The following is a 23,385-nucleotide window of genomic DNA, read 5'->3' on the forward strand; positions in this document are numbered from 1 at the left end:
ATTGGTCTTTAAAAATAATCCTATCTCGCAACTTTGATGACCGATTGAGCTAAAATTTTCACAGGTTTGTTATTTTATGCATATGTTGAGATACACCAAGTGCGAAGACTGGTCTTTGACAATTACCAATAGTGTCTAGTGTCTTTAAGGAGTTGTCTCAAAATAAAAACATCGCTTATTTACTAAGTAGAAACATTCAAAGTCACAGCAAATATACAGCATCAATCTACATTTATATGAAATTAGACCCAAAACACTCTTTCTATTGTTCTTCTTTATTTTGACTTACAAAGTTATTCCATGGGATTGAAATTTATTTATTACTATGGCCGGGGGATTGACATTGTGTTGTCTAGGTTTATAAATTGTTGTTTTTCTTCTTCTCTAGTTATAAAAGCACAAGGATTGGCATCGGCTGATTTGGGAGGTGAGTATCCAAGTAAATACTGCCCTCTAGTGATGAATTTGTGATTTTTCAATAAAATTACACAACTATTTGCTAGTTTTTGAGCTGGGAGTAGAGAAGTCTTTGGGCATTCAGCTACATAAAAGTGTGATGCCATGACCTACCCATGAAGTGCATTCAGATTTTTTTTTAAAGGGAGGGTGTATCTTCGGTTACTACTATAACAATTAACGACAATAAAAACTTGATGGGTAAAGAGCACTGAATAGCTGTTGATATTATAATTTTATTTTTTTAATTTTATTTTATAGAAACGACACCCTTTCAAGTACTGTAGTTAATTTTTTACCCAAAAACTTGAATCATAGAAAGGCTTTATTTGGGAGCCTTTCTCTTGCATCTCAAAGCACAGTTCTTTACAACAAGGTCTTTTTTCTTCATTATATATTTTCTTGCATTTTCACTGACCAATTTAGCCCAAGTTTGCACAGATTGGGTACGTGGATTACACTGCCTTTACATGGTTGTTATTAAAAACTGATTTATTCCGCAGCTTGTCATGCTTGTGAAACGTTTGGGTAATTGTTGTTTTCTTCAGGTAAAAGTGACCCTTTTTGTGTTCTGGAGTTGGTCAACAGCAGATTGCAGACCCACACACTGTACAAGACACTCAATCCGGAATGGGGCAAAGTGTTTACATTGTGAGTACCTTCTGTGCATTTCTCATAGAGTTTCTTTTTTACCCACTTAGGGGCCATTTAGAAAAGTCAAATGTTGAAAAAAAATTCAAATTTTTGGGTAGGTGGGTCAAAAGAAATAACTGAAAAAAAAAAAGACTCCTGACGATGACCAGAGCAAGCTAGTCGAAACGTTGAGACCGAAACTCCGATTATCTACTCCATGGCAGTAGAATAAAGCAAGACAGTTCCCTAAGAACAACTCTACCTGGCAAGTAGATACACACATGGTGTTATCGCAAACCAAATATACATCGTTATCATTATCGTTATTGTTATCATTATCGTTATCGTTATCGTTATCGTTATCTTTATCTTTATCTTTATCTTTATCTTTATCTTTATCTTTATCTTTATCTTTATCTTTATCTTTATCTTTATCTTTATCTTTATCTTTATCTTTATCTTTATCATTATCTTTATCTTTATCTTTATCTGTATCTTTATCTTTATCTTTGTTATTTTTATTATTTTTTATTATTTTTATTTTTATGATTTTTATTTTTTATTTATTTTTATAATTATTTTTATTTTATTTTTATTTTTATTTTCTCCACAACTAACACTTCTGTGGTGAGTTCCTTCTGTGGTGAAACTTCTGGTTCCCCAGCTAATAGTATCCAGGTTCCCCTTCTGATCCTTTTGCCCCAGTTGCTCCACGTTGTCCCTTTGACCCAGATTGCCCTTTTGATCCTTTTGCCCCAGTTGGTCCACGTTGTCCGTTTGCCCCAGCTTGCCCTGTTGATCCTTTTGCCCCAGTTGGTCCACGTTGTCCCTTTGACCCAGATTGCCCTGTTGATCCTTTTGCCCCAGTTGGTCCACGTTGTCCGTTTGCTCCAGATTGTCCTCTTGATCCTTTTGCCCCAGTTGGTCCAGCTGGTCCTCTTGCTCCAAGGCTTCCTTTCTCTCCAGCTGGTCCAGGACTTCCGAATTCTCCCTTTGTTCCTTTTCCTCCATACAACCCCCTTTGTCCTTTTTCCCCACGTTGCCCTTTTGATCCTTTTGGTCCACCAGGGCCAATCAATCCTCTTGTTCCAGGGTTTCCTGTTCTTCCAGCTGGTCCAGAAGGTCCAAGAGATCCACGGTCTCCTTTGCCTCCTGCATTGCCAGGTAGACCAGGTACACCTGGCAGTCCTCTGTCGCCGGTTACCGCCTCCCCTTTAGGTCCAATCTTTCCTGGATATCCTTGCCTTCCTGGTTCACCTTTCTCCCCATGTGGCCCAAACTCCCCAGGCTCCCCCTTCAGTCCTTGTTCTCCTGGTGGCCCTGGAGGTCCGGGAGGTCCTGGGGGACCAGGTAGGCCTATTCCACTGTCTCCTTTTGGTCCCATATAACCAGGAATTCCAGGTACCCCAGGAACACCATTGGTACAAGCCACCATCTGGCAGCCAGAAGAACAGACTTGTTGCGGGTTAATCACAGCGGCTGATGCTTGCTCTTTCAATAAGGGTCGCTCCGTGCTTGATATGGTCTTAGCAAGAATGTCGTACCATACCAATGACAAAAAGAACAAAGATGCTTGTTTCTTTAACTGGAAAAATAAAAAAAAAATAAATAAAATAAAACACCCTCACATTTGAGATGTCTACACCGAACACCTAGTGTTTTCTTTTGAATATACAAACAGTACTTATTTTGTAAAGTTTTTACCAAGGGGAATATTTGTTATTCAGTTTAAACTTATAATTGGTCATGTAATATTCCAACAGAGTTGAACCTTAAGTGCCCTCTCCCCAAATGCAAATACAAACAGTTGCAGGCATGTGAAAACACTTTCGTTTTATAGTCTACTGTATGGGCCAGGTTGATTTGTGATCAAGGTCAAAACAAATGTGTGAAGGATTGTAGGACAAATATTGAGTTTCCACAAGTTTAGAATACTTATAAACGTGGAAAATGAGGATTTAAATTACAAAAACAGTGATTTGTTTTTAGCATAGTTGTTTTACATTCACATTTGTTTCAAAATCTGATATAATTTGCAGTCACATGTTACTACGCAAGCTGGATAGCAACTAGGCCGTGCATGTGTTGCAGGCAAGATGTTCTTCCAACTTTAATCAGATTGAGACTTTCTTTTGCACCCAGAAAATCAAATGTTTGGATTTCTGTTCCCTTTTTTGTTTTTGCAAACAGAAATTAAAAGGCCAAATGCTGCCATGCCTAGTAACAATGTATTTTTATTGTTTTTAAACTTGTAAATGTAAATTATATAAATGTCAAGAGACAAATCGCTGATGTTAGTTTTATGGTAGATATATATACAACTACTGTATACATTTGTAGGATTGAAAAAAAAAACCTGTGGGTTCCAATTGCATTGATTTTCAACAGGATAAGAAATTGGAAGGAATTACTTACTGGCCTCATCTTCAGTAATTGAGTCGTGTTTCTTGATTTCTTAAAGAAGTTGACTATTCTGTTTCAAGATCCTGTCGATACTTTCTCTGTGTTTAGAGGTATTTTCTCTCTCTTATAATACTAACTTACATGGATGCAATCATTCCAAGACAGGGTTACCTATTTAAAATTATGGGTGACATATTTAAGTTTCCCTCATCACATGAGCTTTTTACACCAAATCTTTTAAAATTTCTTGTGAAAATGTTACATTTTTAAATTGTCATTTCTAAATTCTTACAGATAAATATCAGTAATCAATTATCAAAATGTAATAAGTAAGAGTGGATACCCCACTCTGCAAAATGGAATAAACTTTTTTTTAGATGTTTACATTGTAAACGGTAATGTGATATGTGTATGTTTCGGTATTTTACCTCCAGCTGCGAAGGAAATCTTTCACTATGTTTTACCTTTGTCAAATATCAATAAACCACTTGTATGCAAATTTTTTACCATGTTTACCAGAAATGTTACCTCCTGCTGCGATGACATGTTGAAAGTCAGTTGTTAACACCAACCATCTTGAGTCTATTTTGAGTATACTGTGAACGAAGTTTCAAAGTGACTGCACATTTTATTTATTGTACCAGTGCCAACTTTATACCAAGTATTAAAGACCTACTTTAATGAAAATGACAACAAGTGATTTTTGCTGAAAATTCATTCAAAAAATAATTTATTTCCAATCACATTGGCTTGTACCTTTTTCTAATACTTTTGTTACAGGGCCCATGAAGAAAGTTTTTTTATTTTTTTTTTATAAATAAAACTTACTTAGGAGGCTTCCCAGATAAAATGAAGTGTTTGTTTTGTTTGTTTGTTTGTTTGTTTGTTTGTTTGTTTGTTTGTTCATTCAGTAACGTTAAAGATAACTTTTTTTAAATAACTTGTCATGTTTACTTCTGCTTTTGTTTTGCTTAATTTGTTTATAATTTGTTTTTCATATTGTGTGCTGTTGCCCTAGTTCACTCTAGTCTTCAGGGACAACAGCATCATGCGCTTAGAAACGTAGTATTAAGCGCGGTATAAATATTTATTATTATTATTATAATTGTTATTATTAATTCTATTCACCACTTGTATAAAAATTATGACCATGTTTACCAGAAATGTTACCTCCTGCTGCGATGACATGTTGAAAGCCGCTAATTAACACCAAACATCTTGAACCTAATAATTTGTTTATACTGTGAACAATGTTTTTTTGTAATAATAATAACAACAATAGACCGTTTTTATATAGCGCTTTTCATGCTAGAGGGGTGTCTCAAAACGCTTCACATTATTACCCCTGGTCACTGGGCCTTAAATCATTCCTTAGACCATCTCAGCTCCCTGGGGAGTATACAGCCTGTGCGCAATATATGCGCTACTCCACTAAACCAATCATAAGAACCATCTCTGCCCTCACAGGTACCCATTTACCCCTTGTCACTGGGCCTTATATATGCGCTACTCCACTAAACCACTCATAAGAACCATCTCTGCCCTCACAGGTACCCATTTACCCCTTGTCACTGGGCCTTATATATGCGCTACTCCACTAAACCAATCATAAGAACCATCTCTGCCCTCACAGGTACCAATTTACCCCTTGTCACTGGGCCTTATATATGCGCTACTCCACTAAACCACTCATAAGAACCATCTCTGCCCTCACAGGTACCCATTTACCCCTGGGTGGACCAGTACTACAACTTTGTACCAATTATTAGAGACTTACTTGAATGAAAATTGCAACGATTTTTACAGGGCTCATGAAGAAAGTTTCTTTTTCTTTAACTTTTGAGGCTTCTCTGATAAAATAAAATGTTTTGTATTATTTGTTTCAGTAATGTTAAAGACATCCACTCAGTACTAGAGGTGACCATATTTGATGAAGACAAACATGGAAGCCCAGAGTTCCTCGGCAAAGTGGAAATACCAATTCTTAAGGTAATTCAAAATACGTATTTGTGTATAAACCACATACATAGACAATGCTTGTCGACTGAATGGTAGAACACACACCACATGTATCTACAGTTTTGCAATGTATTTATAATTGGACAGGGGCCATCCATTATGGATGATTATTGAATGCTTCACAGCGTCAGTCCCAAAACAATTGTTCCCCACCTGTTTCCATCTCCATGGCTTGTCCAAGTGAGGCACATTTGTTCTTTTTTCCCAAATGAAATCCTGCTCTTCGATCTAGCACTGAGGATACTGTTCTCAAGAGCTTCCTTTAGTTACTCAAAATAATTATTACATAACGATCACTTGTTAACGATCAATAGAGAGGTGTTGATAGTATTAAACAATATCAGAAACGGTTCCCTCTAAAGTAACATCGCTTTTGGGAAGGAAGTAATTTTTTCAGACCTCAGAATTAGATTTTGAGGTCTCAAAATCAAGCATAAAATAAATGTGGGTTTTTGTTGTTGCTTTTGTACAAAAGGTGAAAAACGGAGAGAGGAAATACTATGCCTTGAAAGACAAGAAGTTGAGACAACGAGCAAAAGGTGCTATTCTCCTGGAGATGGATTTTGTCTTTAATAGCGTGAGTAAATTATTATTTTGCAAACCTCAACTGTCTAATTCTGTCAAAATCCAGATTAGAATTGACTTTAATAATCCTGTTACTATTACCATTGTAAATGCAGGCATGTATGTTATTAAATACTGTAAGTAAATGTGTTTTTAAATATACTAATCTCCTAACTATAGACTGTGCAAGTCTGGCGAGAAATTGAACTTCCGGGACCATTGTGGTCCCAACCTCATGGAGTTTTACGTTGGGGAGATTTTGTTTCGGTCATTATTTTAGTTTAACGTACCTTATGACCAATACAATTACATATGTTGTTGAAAATGTAATACTAATTAACAACATATGTATATATAAAATTAAAATAAATTCAACAAAAAAAGCGGAGAAAAACAGATATTTAAACTTGACCTTGGGTCAGGTTACTTGAAACAAATTAAGAATTTGTGCCCATCTCCGATCATGAAACTTAAGCAGAAGCTTGTTTTGGTCGCGGGAAATTACTGAGTATACAGTGCTAACACACATCTGTGTATGGTTAAAAAACCAAAATAAATATTAAGTAATATTAGTAAATATGGCTTCAGATATCATAATCCCTTGGAAAATGCAGGCTATAAATTCGTCATGATCAAGACTGGAATTACCACCATGATAGGTTTATAGTCACCAAGTCACTGAGGTTGGGTCAAAGTTTTAGTTGAGTTTGAAGTTCTTGTCTCGAGTTACTTGAGTTGGGTCCAAGTCTTCATCACTAGGGTGCAATGAAAGTGGTCCAAGTTCAGTACACACTGTTCTTAGTGCCTTACAATCTGTAACAGATTCTTGTACAGAAAAAATATTGTAAATGCATTTCCTGTTTTATTTGTTTGTGGTTCTTAATGTTGTACGTTCAATTAATGTTTTTTTTTTAATTATTTATTCACTTGTATATAATTGCTGTGGTTTCAACCATTTGTACATTCTGCTTTGTCATTTTGTCAAATAATCTTTATATTTTTAAATTACTGTATACTGTATATTTCTCTTAATATTTTTATATGGAGCTGATCTACAGTTGTTATTGCCTGTAAAGGAGGATTCAAGTTTTTTTAATTGAATTGAATTGTTTCATAATTGTACAATTCAGTCCAATTTTGTAGAACTCAATCATGTAGGAACCTGAATTTATCTCACTGATATATTGCTTTCATGATATATCAATTTATATTGCTTTCATGATACATCAGTTTGTGCAACTGTTCCCTGTGAATTGTCTTTGTAACCTGTGAAACACAAAATAGTGGTTGACATGCTAAGAGGTGCTGACCCCTTGTCCTTAAGTTATTAAACCAAAATCTCTGATTAATACCTCGACCCAATTGAGATGATCAACATAATCTCCTCTGCCCCAGTCCCAGAAAATGATTTCCTTTATTCTTTTTAACTTGATTTCTCGTCGTTTGATCTTACAGATAAAAGCCGCTATCAGAACGGTGAATCCCAGAGAGCCTAAATATCTGGAACAGGATCAGAAGTTTAAAGTCTCGGTAAGTTGAACAAGTCTCATAATATTAAATGAAAATGAAAACTAAGAACGACAAAAGGGACCTATGGTATAAATGCAAAAATAGATAATGGCATGACGTTTCAACCCTAGGAGAGCCTTGCTTGAAGGCTGCATACCAAAAACTGTCAAAAGAATGGTTTGCTTAATGAATTCTGATGCACTTCCTGACTTCTATATTTCATTCATTCACTCATTTTGATTAAAAAAACCAACTGGCAGCACAAAGCTGAATTACGTGGCATTACAAGGTAAAAATATTGTTAACAATTGCACAAGTAAAAGATACAACATAGCACCAGTACATAAGTACACTTAAACAAAGATGACAATAAATATAAATATAAATTTGATAAACCACTCAAAGGGCATAGTAAAAAATGCACAGGGTGTCGTGGGAGCCCTCTTATACATTGAAACCCTGGCAAGGCACGGTCGTTGTTTGTAACCTTCGCTTTTTCACTCATTATTTAATTACTTCTCCATTAGGCAGTAAACATTTTTTTAATTTTAGGATCCCTGATATCTTTTGGAAAGCCTCTTATAATAGCATTGCATAGACCATGATGCGATGATTGGTTCTCAGATTGTGTTTTCCAAGTGCGGATTGTTCTTCCTGCATGGACATAACCGCTTCAGATTTTCAGCAATATTATAAAATTAGACCACCTTTTAAAATTGACTTTTCTCTGGTTAGTTGTAAAGTCTACATCTATCTACATTTATATGGGATTGAAAAACTGAAAGGTGCCACGAAACAACATATGCATTGTTTTTAAGACTGAGTTAAAAAGTATAGTTGGAATAATTTAATTCGGTGAGACTGCTTGGAATTTGTGTTTACCTGGCTGTTCTTTTGACTTAATTTGTGTACCTTACTGACCCTCTGTAGGTTCTGCAGTATAATTTATCAAGAGTGACAAGGCTTGTTGGCGTGATCCTTGATACCACTAAGTTCATTAATAGCTGCTTCCAGTGGGAACATAAGCCACGCAGTGCCAGCGCCTTTGCTGTAAGTACACAGTCCTTGTTATTTACGGTTCATACTTCCTGCGAACATGAATGTGATATGAATATTGATATCCCAGCCCTGTTCATGCAGCGAAAAGTTTTGCAGGAGCTGAGCACATTTCAACCGATGGGGATTGTTCATTGCAAATTTGAAGTCAACACCTGTATCACATTCACAGGAAGTATGAACCAGGCTTTTATCTCATTTTCTTCCCCCCCCCCAGCTTGGCTTTGATTGATAACTAAACATACCTGACCTTCCCTGCCAGTCTCAATGGGGTTACTTGCATTTGACTTGGTGTGGTGTGGGGGGGGGGTAGACATGATGGCTGTACTATCCTGACCTTCCCTGCCAGTCTCAATGGGGTTACATGCATTTGACTTGGTGTGGTGTGGGGGGGGGGGGGTAGACATGATGGCTGTACTATGATGAATCCTCATTATTAATATATCTTACTGTTTCAGGCATACCTGGTTATCGTGTGGAACTTTGAGTTATACATGGTCCCCATCGCCGTCCTCCTACTCTTCATGTGGAAGTATGTAGAAGTCTGCATCACGGACAAGTTCTCCAAACCGGTTGAGGAAGACGTAAGTCACAATTCTAGGTTTCAGACCCAATTTCATAGAGGTGTTGAAGCAGAAAATATTGCAGAATACCAGTCATAGATTGTATACATGATGTGCTATTTTGGCTGGTCACCTTATTCTGGTAAGCAGAATTTTGGTATATGGCTCTATTACTATTGGCCCTGCTGGTTGCCGTGCTTTAAGTCTTTTGTGTTACTTTTAAATTGAGCCACATTTAAAAGAAAAGTACTGTGTACTCACTCCTAACTCTACCCCATAGACATCTGGGGGGGGGGGGGGGGAGGTTGACAAGCTGATCTTCTAAGTCGGCAGTTAGTAGCTTGATTCCAGAGGCTCTCAATTCCATGCTTGCTGGACCCAATAGATTTGTTTAAGTCCCAAGTCATAGGATTAATTCTAAGTTAGTTATTTACTGAGAGGCAGATTGTGTTGAATCGTATTTGTTGTTATTTTGACAGGAATACGCTGAGAGCGATGATGAGGAAGATGACAAAGACGATAAGGTAAGAGCCGTGCAGTCTTATTCCCTGGCTGTTATAACAATAACTACATCTGATTCGAATGACATGAAGAAAGTGGCAGACTATTTATCGTCCAGCATTATAAACAATAGACCTTTCCATTGCATCGAAACAAATCGTGGTCTTAAAAAGGGGTTATGACTTCTTCACATTAAGGCCTCTCCTTACTCTCCTTAAAGCCATTGGACACTTTCGGTAAACAGTATTGTCCAAGGCCCACACTTCGTGTATCACAACTTATATATAAAATAACAAACCTGTTAAAATTTAGGCTCAATTGGTCATCGGAGTCGGGAGAAAATAACGGGAAAACCCACCCTTGTTTTCGCACGTTTCGCCGTGTCATGACATGTGTTTAAAATAAATCCGTACTTCTCAATATCGAGAATTGGAATTGTTTTAATGTTTTCTCAGCAAGTAAAGCATTTCATGGAATAACATTCAAGAGAAGTCTCTCATCATTACCTTGTGTAAACCCTGTAAGTTTTTTGTTAATCTGTGAATTTTCAACGTTTTGTCTGTACCGAAAGTGTCCAATGGGTTTAAAAAGAGACTTTCTGCGTTTTAAAGTTTTTGTTTTTTTTTTCGGGGGGGGGGGGGGGGGGGCTAGAGTTTCAAACTTAGAAGTGTGCATATCCTTCAGAAGTGGACTTCACCATCCCTCTTCTTATTTAATTTGTTTGCATATTGTTGAAAACGTTCTGACTTCAGGGGATTTCAAAGAAGGAAAAGTATGTTTATTAGGGGGAAAATCATCTGACAAACTTTGGTTGACATGTACTGCATCTTGTTGCGTTTGTGGCATCAGTTTTATTTGGAACGTCAGAGGTAGCTCATGTAAAAGTAATACTCCTTTGGTTTCATTTAGGTTTTTTTTGCATGTGGAATGTTTACGCCCTTTTTCCAAACCCTAAAGTTCTAACTTGACAAGATTGGACTGGATTGGACTCAGCATTATGCCAGGGATATTAACTGCTCCATGCACACCTGAGCCCTCTTGGGGTGAACTTATGCCAGTCTACCAGCTTGACTTTAACAAACCACTCATGTGTAAAGGTCTTGGGTACATTTTCATTTGGGATGCTAAAACAATAATCGAGAACTAATAAACTCTCTTTTCAGGATTTATTAACCGGAGGAAAGCCATTTGCCAACTAATGAATCGGTTTCTTTTACTTAATTTAGGCATCTTTCAGACAAGACTTTTTGCATGTTTTTGCTTGAACAAGTTGGCTGAATTGTACAAAAATGGCCATGTTTTCCTTGGAATTCTGTGCTTACCTATTATTACGACCCATAGAAACTGTAGGGTGTTATGGCTGAGTGGTCAAGAGCGTACAAAGCATTCAAGTTCTGTTGTTGAGTCATCAGAGTTTGGGTTTGAATCCCGGTCATGACACTTGTCATGATAATTGTTTCTCTTCACCCAGGGAACCTGCGTGGGTATAGGTTGACCCTCTTCATCGTTTGAAAAGTGCCACGGCAGCTCAGGGCTGTGTACTCCCCAGGGAGTTCATCAAGATTAAAAGAATGTTATTGGCCTTATGACCTTGGCACTAGTAAAAAGCGCATTGATACATGATCCTCATTATTCAGCATAGGCCTTGCATACGGAGCCGATTCCGTTCCTAATGGTAATGGGGGCGAATTCTTAGAGGCGCTGCCATCACCTGTTCTCTTTCAGTCACATGCACACTTCTACTACCACTCCACTTTGTCACACTGTCTATACAACAAAGCTTGTGCGAGCATTGAAAAGATATTGCAAAATGCACTATTTAAGAACTATAGTTATTAATATTGTTAGAGGGCACTGTAAGGGTAAGCACAGAATTTGATAGGAAGCTGCCACCAAATTGGGTCCTGATCCAATCTATGGAAAAGTCTTGTTATTATCTATTTTCCTCATTAGAAGAACTGAACTACATGCACTCCTTTGTGGTTTTCATAAACATCAGTGATTAAAAGTAATACCCTGTCAAGCAGTATTATACTACCATAGACCTATATTCGCAAATAAGTACGCGCACATTAAGCTTGGAATGAGACACATGCTGGTATAGCTAGCGATCAAGTTTGACCGGCATGCACCTCGCATACCCATGCTAGCTAGACCAGCATGCATCTGATTCAAAAGTTAGTGCTTGTGCAACGGGTATTTGCGAAAAGGTCAATGCCCTGGCTGGGTTTTGCATGAAGGGCACCTTCTTCAGTCTTTTCAGAGCAACCTGGGTTTTTTTAAGAGCAATGCAAAAACTTCAGGAATGGAATCTTTTATCTGACTTGCCTGTATCTTTTTGTTTTGTCTTGTTAATTTTTGAAGAAGAAGAAGAAACGTAAGGTAAGCCCAGCAGCTTTACGCCGCTGCCTCTTGCCTTCGGTGCTGCTTTTTACATCCACCGAGATTGCTCCTACTAGTCTGCTTTCATTTATTATCTCTTTCACTCTTTGTGTTGGGAAACTTTTTAAACTGTTATTGGGAAAGGTTTTTTTTCTCTTTTTTTTTTCTTCTTTTAAATAAAAATGCACCTCAAATGTCGCACTAAGTTCATTTTGGGGGGGGGAACTACTTCAGGCCTGGAATTTTATCTCTAAGAGGGCTGGGCCATTTTCATCTTGCAAAGGGCACTTCCATTGGGAAATCTTAAAGTATATGGGAACAATTTGTAAGGGCACCAAGACCCGAGCCCAACTTCATAGAGCTGCTTAAGTGCAAAAATAAGCTTAGCTAAACAAAATTATGCTTAACAGAAGAATAAGGTTACCAGCCAAAATACCATGTTTTATGTACAACTTGTGACTGGTATGTTGCTGATTTTTACTAAGCCGGGATTTCTTAAACAGTATTTTCTGTGTAGGCCCGGTTAATACTTCATGTGAATGTTAATGCGAAGCAAATTTAACGCAAATTTGACATCACATCAACTCACCTTTCGCAGCAAAATTCGCAAGTAAGTTGAGCAGAGTTGAACTGCTGTGAATTATTCGTTGCGAATTTGAGACGAATTTGAGACGTCAACATTCACTTCACGTTAGCAGGAAGTATGAAGCGGCCCTTTAAGCAGCTCTATAATATTTTGGCCCAGCTGTGGCCTTAAGAAGCCATGGCATCTGTTGCGTCTATCAAGGCCTGCTGCTTTTTTGAAAGTTTTAAGAAGTTGATTGAAGTGACTGATAAAACAGTAGCTGATCATTTCTCATGCTTCAATAGATGACATTATTAGACAGCTCCCTCTATTGACAGTTTGTTCAGACCATTGTTGTGAGTGTGAAAGTTTTGTAGATCAATTTGTGGAATTCTAATTATTTCATTGTGTGAAATAGTTTGTGTATGAATGTACATGTAGATGATCATGAGTATCATCCATACATGTATGTCATATCATTACAATGCATGTATTACAAGTTTTGTAGCCAAAATAGTAAGTATTTGTCAGCAACAAGTAGGAAAATTTACCTGAATTCAGTTTTACGATCCCCAAAAAACTAAATGCAGATTTTTCTGTGAAAATTATTATGCCCTAAAAGTATGATGCTAGTGAGGCATGACTGATTATAATGTCATCAAAATGTGCTCAGAATTGTGTTGCTGTGAAAATTATGTGGTGCAAATAAAAAAGTCAATGATTGTCAAACAACAGGCCAGACACAGAAATTCCTGCCATGTTGAGGATTTATCATGAAAGATGGATGTTCTTCGATGGATGACGTTTGATCTCGGATTATAAAATAAAACAAAAAAGTAAAAAATATAAATGGAATTCTTTAAATAGATGAGAAATGATCCAGCTACAGTAACCTTGGTAGCACAAATTGGCTTTGTACTAAACAATGGCTCATCTCTAAAAAATACCTGCCTCCCGGGTTTTTTCCTTCCCTTTTTCTAACAAAATAATTTCTTCCAAAAATGTGGGTTTGATTACCTTTTGTCCCTAGGTGAAGGTGTACTTACAACTAATTGTAGGTGCAAGGATAAAAAACAAAATGTTGTTCTTTATCCCTGATTCAAACTAACATCTATTCAAATTGTTGTGGTACTTGCTACTAACATATAGGATTCAAACTGCCTCTAGCCATCGGGCAATCTCAGTGGTCTAGTGGTAAGATATCTGCTCTAGCAATGCTAAGGTCGTGGGTTAGAATCCCACCGGAATGCTTCATACACATTGGTGTAAGAGTAAACATTATTGAGCTATTGATAGTTACAAGTGCATGTAATTTGTATAATGATCCCACAGAGTCTGTAACTTTTAAGATTAGCAGATTTACAAGCAGGCAGGCAGGCCTGTATGTTTCATTTTTAAAAGGGCAAAAGGCAGCAAGGCATTTTCTCCTTGGTAAAGGGCACCATTAGGAAATTGTGAATTTCTACTCGAGCATTTTAAGGGCACCAAGGCAGTGACCAGGGGGCATGGAGGCAATTGCCTTCGTTGCCTCTGTGAAGTATCAGGCCTGAGCAGGATGGGGGAAATGTTCCGATGTAGTTTGTTACAGAGATCCCAATTGCCAAATAGAGAACTCACCAATGACCACCATCACCTCATAGTTGTGCACCACATGCCCATTTGTTGTTTTACCGGACCTTAGTATTAAAAAAACAATTTAACAGTTTTTCAACTACACCTAGAAACATCCAGTGTGTTATAATATTGAAACCTATTTCTTGTCTTGATTCATCGTTCCCATTTGAGCTCATTGTTTAACATCTTTAATTGGTTCTTTAAAAATATGGGGATATGCAAATACATATTTTTACACAGTTCTTTGACTTGCATGCATACAAATATTCATGACCCAGCAAGATTTTGTTCTAAAAAGGACTATTTTAAAAAATACATTTGAATATTGCAATATTCAAAATATATTTGCATATTGCAGTATTGAATATACTTGCAGTAACACTGTCAGAGGACTTGTGATTGCCGAAATGTTTTCTTCAGAATCTTCACTAACTTGGATCAACACCTACTTAATATTCGTTTGTATTATTTGAATAAATTGATTTGGTTTTGCTTGGTTTCTCCAGGAAGGAGCCAAGAGTAGTTTCAAGGACAAGCTTCATACGATAGAGAAAGTTTGTACGACGATTCAGAATACACTGGATGATGTAGCCTGCCTTGGGGAAAGAGTCAAAAAGTAAGTCCAAAAGGTCTGACCGCAACCTCATTCCCAGGGTTGTTTGATCTCGCTGTGCCTTTTTTTCAAGCATGCCTTGATCGAATTGGTCCAATGAATTGTGCCTCATTGTGGCACATTTTTATTAGGCCTATGGCCTATCCACTCAATGCCCAGTGAAGGGGCCTAACATACAAGAGAGGCATCTATTCAAAAAGCAACTGGTCTCCTCTCAGTCCTCTTTGATCTTTAGATGTCTAACTCTATGAAATTTAGAGTCAAGGTGTAAAAACATGGTAAATTTGAAATAGAATCTGATTTGAAATACTTTCATTTTCACACTTTGTGTATTAAGCGTCCTTCAAGGGCCATACAAGTGCTGGAAAGTTTCTAACGAGCCTGAATGCAAAGTAGTCACCCTTAGGACCCAATCGGTGTGTTTCTCTGTCCATCCCTACCAGGGGTTAGTGACAGGATGTATTGATTGACGGCGCGGTGCCCATGGTAGCAAGGCTAGTTTGACCTGTACCTTTCTCCTTGAATCAGTTCATGCCATAAATTTCTATATAAGAACCAGAGTGTGCACTGGCCTATATAAGCGGCCCGGCATGCGCGCATGCGGACATTTTCTAAGTCACAACGTGTGTTTGTGCTGCCATTTTGTAAGTTGACAAAACAGCATCGCGTAACGTTCAATAACAGCGCGCGTGTCTTCTTGCGGTCCTGTCGCATTTGTGCAAGCAGCATTACTGGTGCCCCCTCTATTGTTTTTATTGATGCCAGTATTTTAATTTGTATACATTGTAGCTACAGATATGGCAGCTTAGGGCACAATGTAATAGAGTCATTTAAAAGCAAGTTGCTCACAATGGTAAGATCTTGCTTAGTAGAAGCAGCTTACCAGCTAAAGTACTGTGTAATATGTTACATGTGTGACTGGTTACCTGCTGGTTCTCGCTGAGCAGCCAAACTAAACTAAGTGCTTTTTTTGTGCAATATTCTGAAGTAGGGCCCTAAAGCTGTTAAAAAATATGGCATGGCAATATTTTTAATCAGAAGGTTTCCAGGGTACCACTGGGGGGCATTTGGGCTGGTAAGCTTTAACCGCTTAGCATGGCATGTGGTCTATACCTTTTGGCGGTATAAAACTTAAAGATAGTATTTTAATTTTAGTAAAATTTTTAATTTTTTCCAGCACCTTCAACTTCACAGTTCCGTGGCTGTCATATTTAGCGTGCATAGCTTTGTTAATAATTGCTATAGTGTTGTATCTGATTCCACTAAGATACCTGTTGTTAGCATGGGGTAAGTCAACACTTTCATAAATTGTCATATTTGTTGAGTGTCTTTTTATATTCAGGCTTTTATCAGAGCTTAGGAACTTCTGCATTTACTTGGATATCTGTCTGTGTTTATCTTGTGGCTCTACTTATGTCCTCAAGTTTTGTATCTTGCATTGTTGTACTCCCCTCAAAGAAGAGATTGCAAATTCCATTTGTGCTCTGTGTTTGTGCTCTGTGTTTGTGCTCTGTGTTTGTGCTCTGTGTTTGTGCTCTGTGTTTGTGCTCTGTGTTTGTGCTCTGTGTTTGTGCTCTGTGTTTGTGCTCTGTGTTTGTGCTCTGTGTTTGTGCTCTGTGTTTGTGCTCTGTGTTTGTGCTCTGTGTTTGTGCTCTGTGTTTGTGCTCTGTGTTTGTGCTCTGTGTTTGTGCTCTGTGTTTGTGCTCTGTGTTTGTGCTCTGTGTTTGTGCTCTGTGTTTGTGCTCTGTGTTTGTGCTCTGTGTTTGTGCTCTGTGTTTGTGCTCTGTGTTTGTGCTCTGTGTTTGTGCTCTGTGTTTGTGCTCTTTGTTTGTGCTCTGTGTTTGTGCTCTGTGTTTGAGCACTGTGTTTGAGCACTGTGTTTGAGCTCTGTGTTTGAGCTCTGTGTTTGTGCTCTGTGTTTGTGCTCTGTGTTTGTGCTCTTTGTTTGTGCTCTGTGTTTGTGCTCTGTGTTTGTGCTCTGTGTTTGTGCTCTGTGTTTGTGCTCTGTGTTTGTGCTCTGTGTTTGTGCTCTGTGTTTGTGCTCTGTGTTTGTGCTCTGTGTTTGTGCTCTGTGTTTGTGCTCTGTGTTTGAGCTTGTAGGCCATAGGTGACATGGATTGGGAAGTACGAAGTTTAGTCATCTAATAAAATGGTGTAAAGATAAATTGAACTGGGTAATAAGGAGAGGCAATGACGATTAGTGTTGGATTTGAGTTGATGCAATCTGCCAGACTTATTTTTTTTTAAAAGGCTAAAGAGGTAGCAGTCAACTCTGTTCTGGCTGCATGAATACTAGAATCTGCGGACTAGACCCTGTAGACAATGGAGAACTCAGCTGGGTGTCCAAACAGGGGGCTTTGAAGATTGATGTCATGTTTGAGCTAAACTTATGCGACAACCAATGTTTTGGGGTAGCGATTTGGCATGCGACGATTGACAACTTGAATCTTATTCCTTTGTGATTTTGAGCTATGCTGTGCCATAACAACTCGGAAGAAGAGCAAACTTTTTTTTTTTAATTTTTGTCTAAATTGTTTATGTCTCTTATCTGTTTCCAGGTATCAATAAGTTTACGAAGAAGTTGAGAAAGCCTCATGCGATTCCAAACAATGAACTCATGGACTTCCTGTCTAGAATTCCATCGGACAACCAGATTGTAAGTAGATACTCATCAGTTGAATATAAACTTAAAACAATCAGGGTTGAGAGGTGTCCAAGCACGACAGTCGACTCTGGAGGGCCTGTCGGAAACCGATGTCAGATACTCAATCTTGAACCTAAAACTACCCAGTCGTCAGTAAAGCCAAACTTGAGTAGCAATGAAGACTCTCCATTTGATGTCCCTGATGAGTAACATTGGTTTTCTTGAATGATGGATCGTTTGTTCATTTGGAAGGCTGCCTGTTGAATTATTTTTGGAGAGTAAACTCATCTTTACTTTGTTTTCATTTAACAGAAACAGTACCAGGAGCTAAGGCCAGAGAACCTGAGATCAGAATCTCCCAAGAAGCGAAGATGACGACCAGGGTTACTATGGTTACAGCAGCATCTCGGACACAAATTCACTGAGAAGAAGATACCATGGAAATCGGTAACAAACAAGATATTTCTTCTGACGTCATGGAAACATCTTTCTGCGTCATAGCAGTGACATGAATGTTGCCTCTCGGATCTCTCTACATGGTTGCTTACAGTGTTCTTTAAGCTAATTTTTCCTCTGATTTTGGGATTCTTTTTTCACTTGGACAACCAACCACACGTGTGTGTGGGTTTTTTTCTATGAAAATTAAATAGCAGCCAACTCAAATTGCTGTGATGGTTATCAATATTTTTTGTTGATGAATATCCATTATGAATGGCATCTTAACTGTATCTAGTTTGAGGCATTGCATGGTGAGGTATCAATATATATTTGGTGCGTGGTAACACCAGCTTAACTTACAGTTTTTTTTATGTAATTATTGGTAACGGTCAAGTGTTTGGCTTTTTCCGGTACATAAATTCTCCTCAAAGAAATATTATATGGCAAATGTTTATCTGTTGGACTAAAGTTTAAGAGGACTTTTCAAAAATATTTTGATATGATGAAATACATGTATATGTCTATTATGTGCCTGTATGAATAATGGGAGAATCACCCCTGCAACTTCTATGTCTCATTCCGTCACAAGTTCTCTCTTTGTATATCAATGATGAGTCGACCACAATGCTAAAACAATTCAGTTCTTTTCCTGCTACTGGAAGTGCAAGCCTGATCTAGCTTGTTCAAGCTGCAAGTAAGGATGATTAGCCTTACAAGTTATCATTATGCTCTGGATCCTGGTGGTTCAGACCGGAGCGTTGCATGTGGATTGGGTTGTCAGTACCTGATTACATTGGTTTCCCATCCATAGGGATTTTCCTGCCCCATCTCAAATTGAATATTTCTTCTAGTTTCCTTTGTTCACCATCCTGCTGTTGGCAGTTGCGCTGTTGGATGTGTCATGAAGAATTTGCTGAAAATGTAATACATCAAAGAAGTGATAGTTTACGCAAATTTGAAAAATATACTGATGAATTAAAATAAGAAAAGTTGTGGAAAGGCATTGGCTGATGGCTTTGTGGGATAGCTCCGTGAAAGAATTTCCAAGTTTGGTCAGAAAAACTTAGAAAGTATAAATCCTTATCACCGAGTTGGTGAGTTTACAATGCAATGAGTTTATACTTGGGTCATTGACCTCATCAGATAAGCAGTTAATTTGCCTTGGGCAATCAGATAACATGTGTGAGTTGCTGGATGAAAAGGATGGTGTTATTTTGACCTTTTTCTTAAATTGAGCTTTCCAGTAATGGATGTATGAAAAGAGTAAATTTGAGCTTGTTTGTGTATTGCCACAGAAACAGATTGTAGATTTCTTTTTAAAAGAAACCACTTTTTTATAAACATTGAAAGCCTTTTTGAGACCGTAACAACAAACTTGTATATATCTTTTTCTCTAAATGTTGCTATTTGTATATGTGTTATTTTGTAAATACTCACACTCAAAACTAAAATATCATATATTCCTTTTATTATATATATTCCTTTTATTCATATAAAATGTTTCCAATTCTGACTTTTTGCATTATGTATTCAATAGAGTGTATAGTGGTATGACTTTTTTTGTAAACTTTCCATCAAAATATATCATATGAAATATTCTACCATTTTATTGACTTGTGTTACATTCATAGACATGACCTTAACCAGCGAAAACAAATCAGGACTGTTAAAACTTGTTTGAATTATTTTGAATTTTTTGTTGAATGATTTGTTTCAAACAGGGTACAAACAAGAAGAATGATAGTGTGACAACAGACTGGACATACCAACATTAATGTGTGTGTTTCGTGTAGAAAGAATATTAATTTATTCAAGTAACAGTAGATGATATATATATATATACACTATGTGTATTACGCTTTTGTATTTAATCTTTTATTTTGTTAGTGTTTTCATCAGCTGTACTTCATCGGTTCAAACTTTGTGAGGAGAAATTGTTGGTCTTTTCTAAACCAGGGCATCAGTGGTTTCAGCCATTGTTACAGGGCCTCATTCAGTAGTAACATGTTTGACTGCTGACAAATGCTCACTATACAGGTAATATAATAATATTAATGACGTGCAGTACTTATACAGTGCTTGATCACAGCCTGAGCTCAAGCCTAGCTGTGAGATGTGGCCTAGCCCTAAACTGATGAGACCTTACCTGAATCCTGGGCATGAGTTGAGGCCCAACCCTGTGCTGTGGCAGAGTCCTCTAATAGGTAGCCCTAACTGGTTCCTAAGCCTGAGCTAAGGCCGCCTTGAGATATGCCTAGCCCTGAACTGAAAACACATGAGATGTATGTTACCTATCCCAGAGCTGTATCCATGGTTTAAAAACACTTTATTTGTTTCACTTTACAAGGTCATGAACTTGAAATACAACTGACTGTTTAAATTTTGACGTATGCATGAGTATGAATCAGGAAGGAGACTGAAATCCGCTAGTATGTTATAATTTTTTTAAAATACTTTCTCAAACATTTTGTTTTGCATTTTGTCAGGTCATGCTATCCATCTACCTGATGCTTCTAGGTTTAAATGAACATTCTTGCTCCTTTTACTAATATTCTACTCCTATAAAAGTGTAGCCCACCTTTTTGGGCTGTTATGGCTCTCTTTTAACATAGGTGGTGAAAATACGGTTAGACCGATGTTAAAAGGGAACCATAACAGCCTAACGAACACGGTGGGCTGAAAAAGTTTATACTAATGTGCATTCCTAAGATGTATGTAACTCCAAAGCTTGCAGAGGTTTAATGTTATCAAATTTATGTCTTCATTTTTTTCTAATTTTATTTAATTTTAATGATTTGATCAATCAATTACTTTGGTTATGAGTGTTGCTATACTAAATGTCATTCCCAAGTTTCTGTGGACTTCTTAGTCAATGGGCAAGACATTGGCATGACCAACTTGGGAATTCAACTCTAAAGGGAAGGTACACTATTTGTAATTGTCAAAGACCAGTCTTCTCACTTGGTGTATCTCAACATATGCATTTAACAAAAACCTGTGGAATTTGAGCTCAATTGCTCATCGGAGTTGGGAGAAAATGATGAAAGAAAAACACCCTTGTTGGACAAATTTGTGTGCTTTCAGATAGGAATAGAAGTCTTTAATTGTTTGAGTAAGAAATTACCTCTATTTCAAAATCTGTTACTTCAGAAGGAGCTGTTTCTCACAATGTTTTATACTATCAACCGCTCTCGTTTTATACTAACAACTATCAACTGCTCCTTACCAAGTCAGTTTTTAAGTTAATATTTGTTTTGAGTAATTACCAAACGTGTACCTTCCATTTAAATAATATTGGGGGCAAGATAGATATCCTTGATGAAAAGTATGAACGACTCTTCACTTATCCCAAGTTTTTTTTTGACACAAGAGCGAACGAAAAGAAAAGTATGTAGCTCACATTTGGACAACCGCTAGGTGCTTTTATGAAAAAAATGATATCATGTCTTCAGTGCAACAAGGTCATGACATTTCTTCAGGTGGATTTGGGTAAATCACTTTTTAAAATTTTTGGGATATTTTAAACAATCACTGGTTATTTACGACAAGTCCACTTGTACATCCGAATTAATACAAATTTGATAACAAAAGCATTACAAGTGATATCTACACTACCTTTTAAAAGAAATTGTTTGTTTGCCTTAATTATTATAAACATTGTCGAAGCAACCTTTTACTTGGATATTCAAAAGGTTGTATCGTTGAGTCATGACCTTGTTGCACATTCTGCATCTCATGCAATCAATAAGGAATATTATCTTCAAGTACGCGCTAATCCTCCAATCAAATTCGCAGAATGAAGTGGTGATAAAAACCTATATTGCATGGCTAATGTCACTACCATGCGTCTTATGTGTTCTATGTCACGCGCCAAGTTTACTTGAAGATAAATACGTTATCACACGCGCGCTCATGGAAATACCGAAAAATATAGCGCGTCTGCGTCCCATATCCAACTCGGCTTTCGGCCTCGTTGGATATGGGACGCAGAAGCGCTATATTTTTCTGTATTCCACTCGCGCTTGTGTGATAACTTATAACATGTATAACGTCATAGTTCTCAGTGCAATAAGGTCTTAGGCTATGTCTGAGATACATCGTTGTTGCACGGAACATGTTATCGATTTATGACATCATTTATGGTAAATGAACTTTTTCTTATGAATTACTATTTGGACAAAATTTAATTTACAATTGAATTTTTACAACTTACTCAGACAAAATTAAATCACATTTTGCATATTCTAATCCAATTTCACTGAAACTCTCGACACATGCCTTGTTGCACTGATGCAATAATTATTGCAAAGAAATAATACTTATTTTACTCCAGCTGTTTCTGTGCTTAATTGGTGTGTCACTAATAATTCTAGGTCCATTGTTTGATTCCAAATATTTGTTTATGTGAAATATGATTCATATTTGATAATATGTTGTTTCCAAACGTCTGTGTTTCGGCAAGTAGCATTGAGGTGGTATTCCTACATACATAAACTTCTGATATTGATTTGGTGGAAGTATTTTTATGAAAAAAATGTATCATTGCACACAAATTTATAATTTTTTTTTTTACAAATCTCACTTTTGGTAGGGGATTAAAATGAAAACAAATTCTGAATTTTATTGTGACTGTTATCCATCACGTTGGTCAGTAATTTTATGATAATATATTTGTCAACAAATACAATTATATCTCATTAATTCAGTTTATTACAAAATGTTATATATAAATTTACTTGATTTATTCCTCAAGTGTGTATTAAATTTGTTTTACGATCCACAAAATTTAAGTTAACAGTTTATTTTTTATTTTTATTGTTTACAAAAATAGACTTCTTTTGTAAAGGTCTCTGGTAATTCTTTTGATTTTAATGGTGCATGGTTATGATTCAACTCGAACCAACAAATATTTTCGTTTCAGAAATCCCAGATTTTATCTTTCACAATTTATTATGATTTTTTGTTTAATTTTTTTTTGGTTATCATAAGAACACAGTTGGCAAAGAAATGTTTTACAACTAAATGATTATTATTTACTGCATTTGTCCCGATTTTGATTATTTTATTTAAATGACTGTCGGTTCATCATGCCGTCTTTAAAAATCCATCAACTTTATTTCATTGGACATATGTATGTGTACTCATGAAGTGACACTTTGCACTGCTTTTTTATGCAGTGTATGCATGTACAAAAGGCCTTCATACTGCCTGTGCAATACTCAATAAAAATTCTTGAGTTTGTATAACAAAGTTATGTGTTGGTTTTACTTGTTGAAGTGTCCTGTTCCCAGATCTGCCTTAACGGTTACACTAAAACAAGGTACCCTCAAATGTACGCTCACAAAGGGTGCATTCAACAAGCCATTTGCGCAGTGGCGTAACCAGTTAGATTTTCATATATAGTAATGTAAGAGATGTTGCACAC

The 23,385-nt window shown here is 37.0% G+C and overlaps 2 protein-coding genes across 6 annotated transcripts in view; one reads left to right on the forward strand and one right to left on the reverse strand.

The window, feature by feature from the left end:
• The window catches only part of LOC139942082 (multiple C2 and transmembrane domain-containing protein 1-like), an 89,257-nt gene extending 66,047 nt beyond the window's left edge, over positions 1 to 23,210 (forward strand). For 4 of the 5 annotated variants that reach the window (XM_071938773.1, XM_071938769.1, XM_071938771.1 and 1 more), the window contains 13 exons: positions 389 to 427; positions 1,005 to 1,107; positions 5,379 to 5,481; positions 5,987 to 6,088; positions 7,531 to 7,605; positions 8,515 to 8,634; positions 9,099 to 9,224; positions 9,683 to 9,727; positions 12,069 to 12,086; positions 14,772 to 14,881; positions 16,056 to 16,165; positions 17,437 to 17,534; positions 17,835 to 23,210. In XM_071938773.1, the coding sequence (XP_071794874.1) occupies positions 389 to 427; positions 1,005 to 1,107; positions 5,379 to 5,481; positions 5,987 to 6,088; positions 7,531 to 7,605; positions 8,515 to 8,634; positions 9,099 to 9,224; positions 9,683 to 9,727; positions 12,069 to 12,086; positions 14,772 to 14,881; positions 16,056 to 16,165; positions 17,437 to 17,534; positions 17,835 to 17,897 (1,112 nt within the window). In that variant the 3' untranslated portion in view covers positions 17,898 to 23,210. The remainder of the gene's footprint in view (positions 1 to 388; positions 428 to 1,004; positions 1,108 to 5,378; positions 5,482 to 5,986; positions 6,089 to 7,530; positions 7,606 to 8,514; positions 8,635 to 9,098; positions 9,225 to 9,682; positions 9,728 to 12,068; positions 12,087 to 14,771; positions 14,882 to 16,055; positions 16,166 to 17,436; positions 17,535 to 17,834) is intronic. The other variant, XM_071938772.1, reaches the window with a different exon arrangement.
• On the reverse strand, positions 1,703 to 3,587 carry LOC139942087 (uncharacterized). The gene is made up of 2 exons (XM_071938779.1): positions 3,505 to 3,587; positions 1,703 to 2,674 (listed from the first exon to the last, which is right to left on the reverse strand). The coding sequence occupies exons 1-2, from the start codon at positions 3,511 to 3,513 to the stop codon at positions 1,754 to 1,756; spliced, it is 930 nt and encodes a 309-aa protein (XP_071794880.1). The 5' UTR covers positions 3,514 to 3,587; the 3' UTR covers positions 1,703 to 1,753.
• Positions 23,211 to 23,385: the final 175 nt, after the last annotated feature.

Source organism: Asterias amurensis, chromosome 9 (assembly GCF_032118995.1).
Source record: "Asterias amurensis chromosome 9, ASM3211899v1".
In the NCBI taxonomy this organism is placed as follows: Eukaryota; Metazoa; Echinodermata; class Asteroidea; order Forcipulatida; family Asteriidae; genus Asterias; species Asterias amurensis.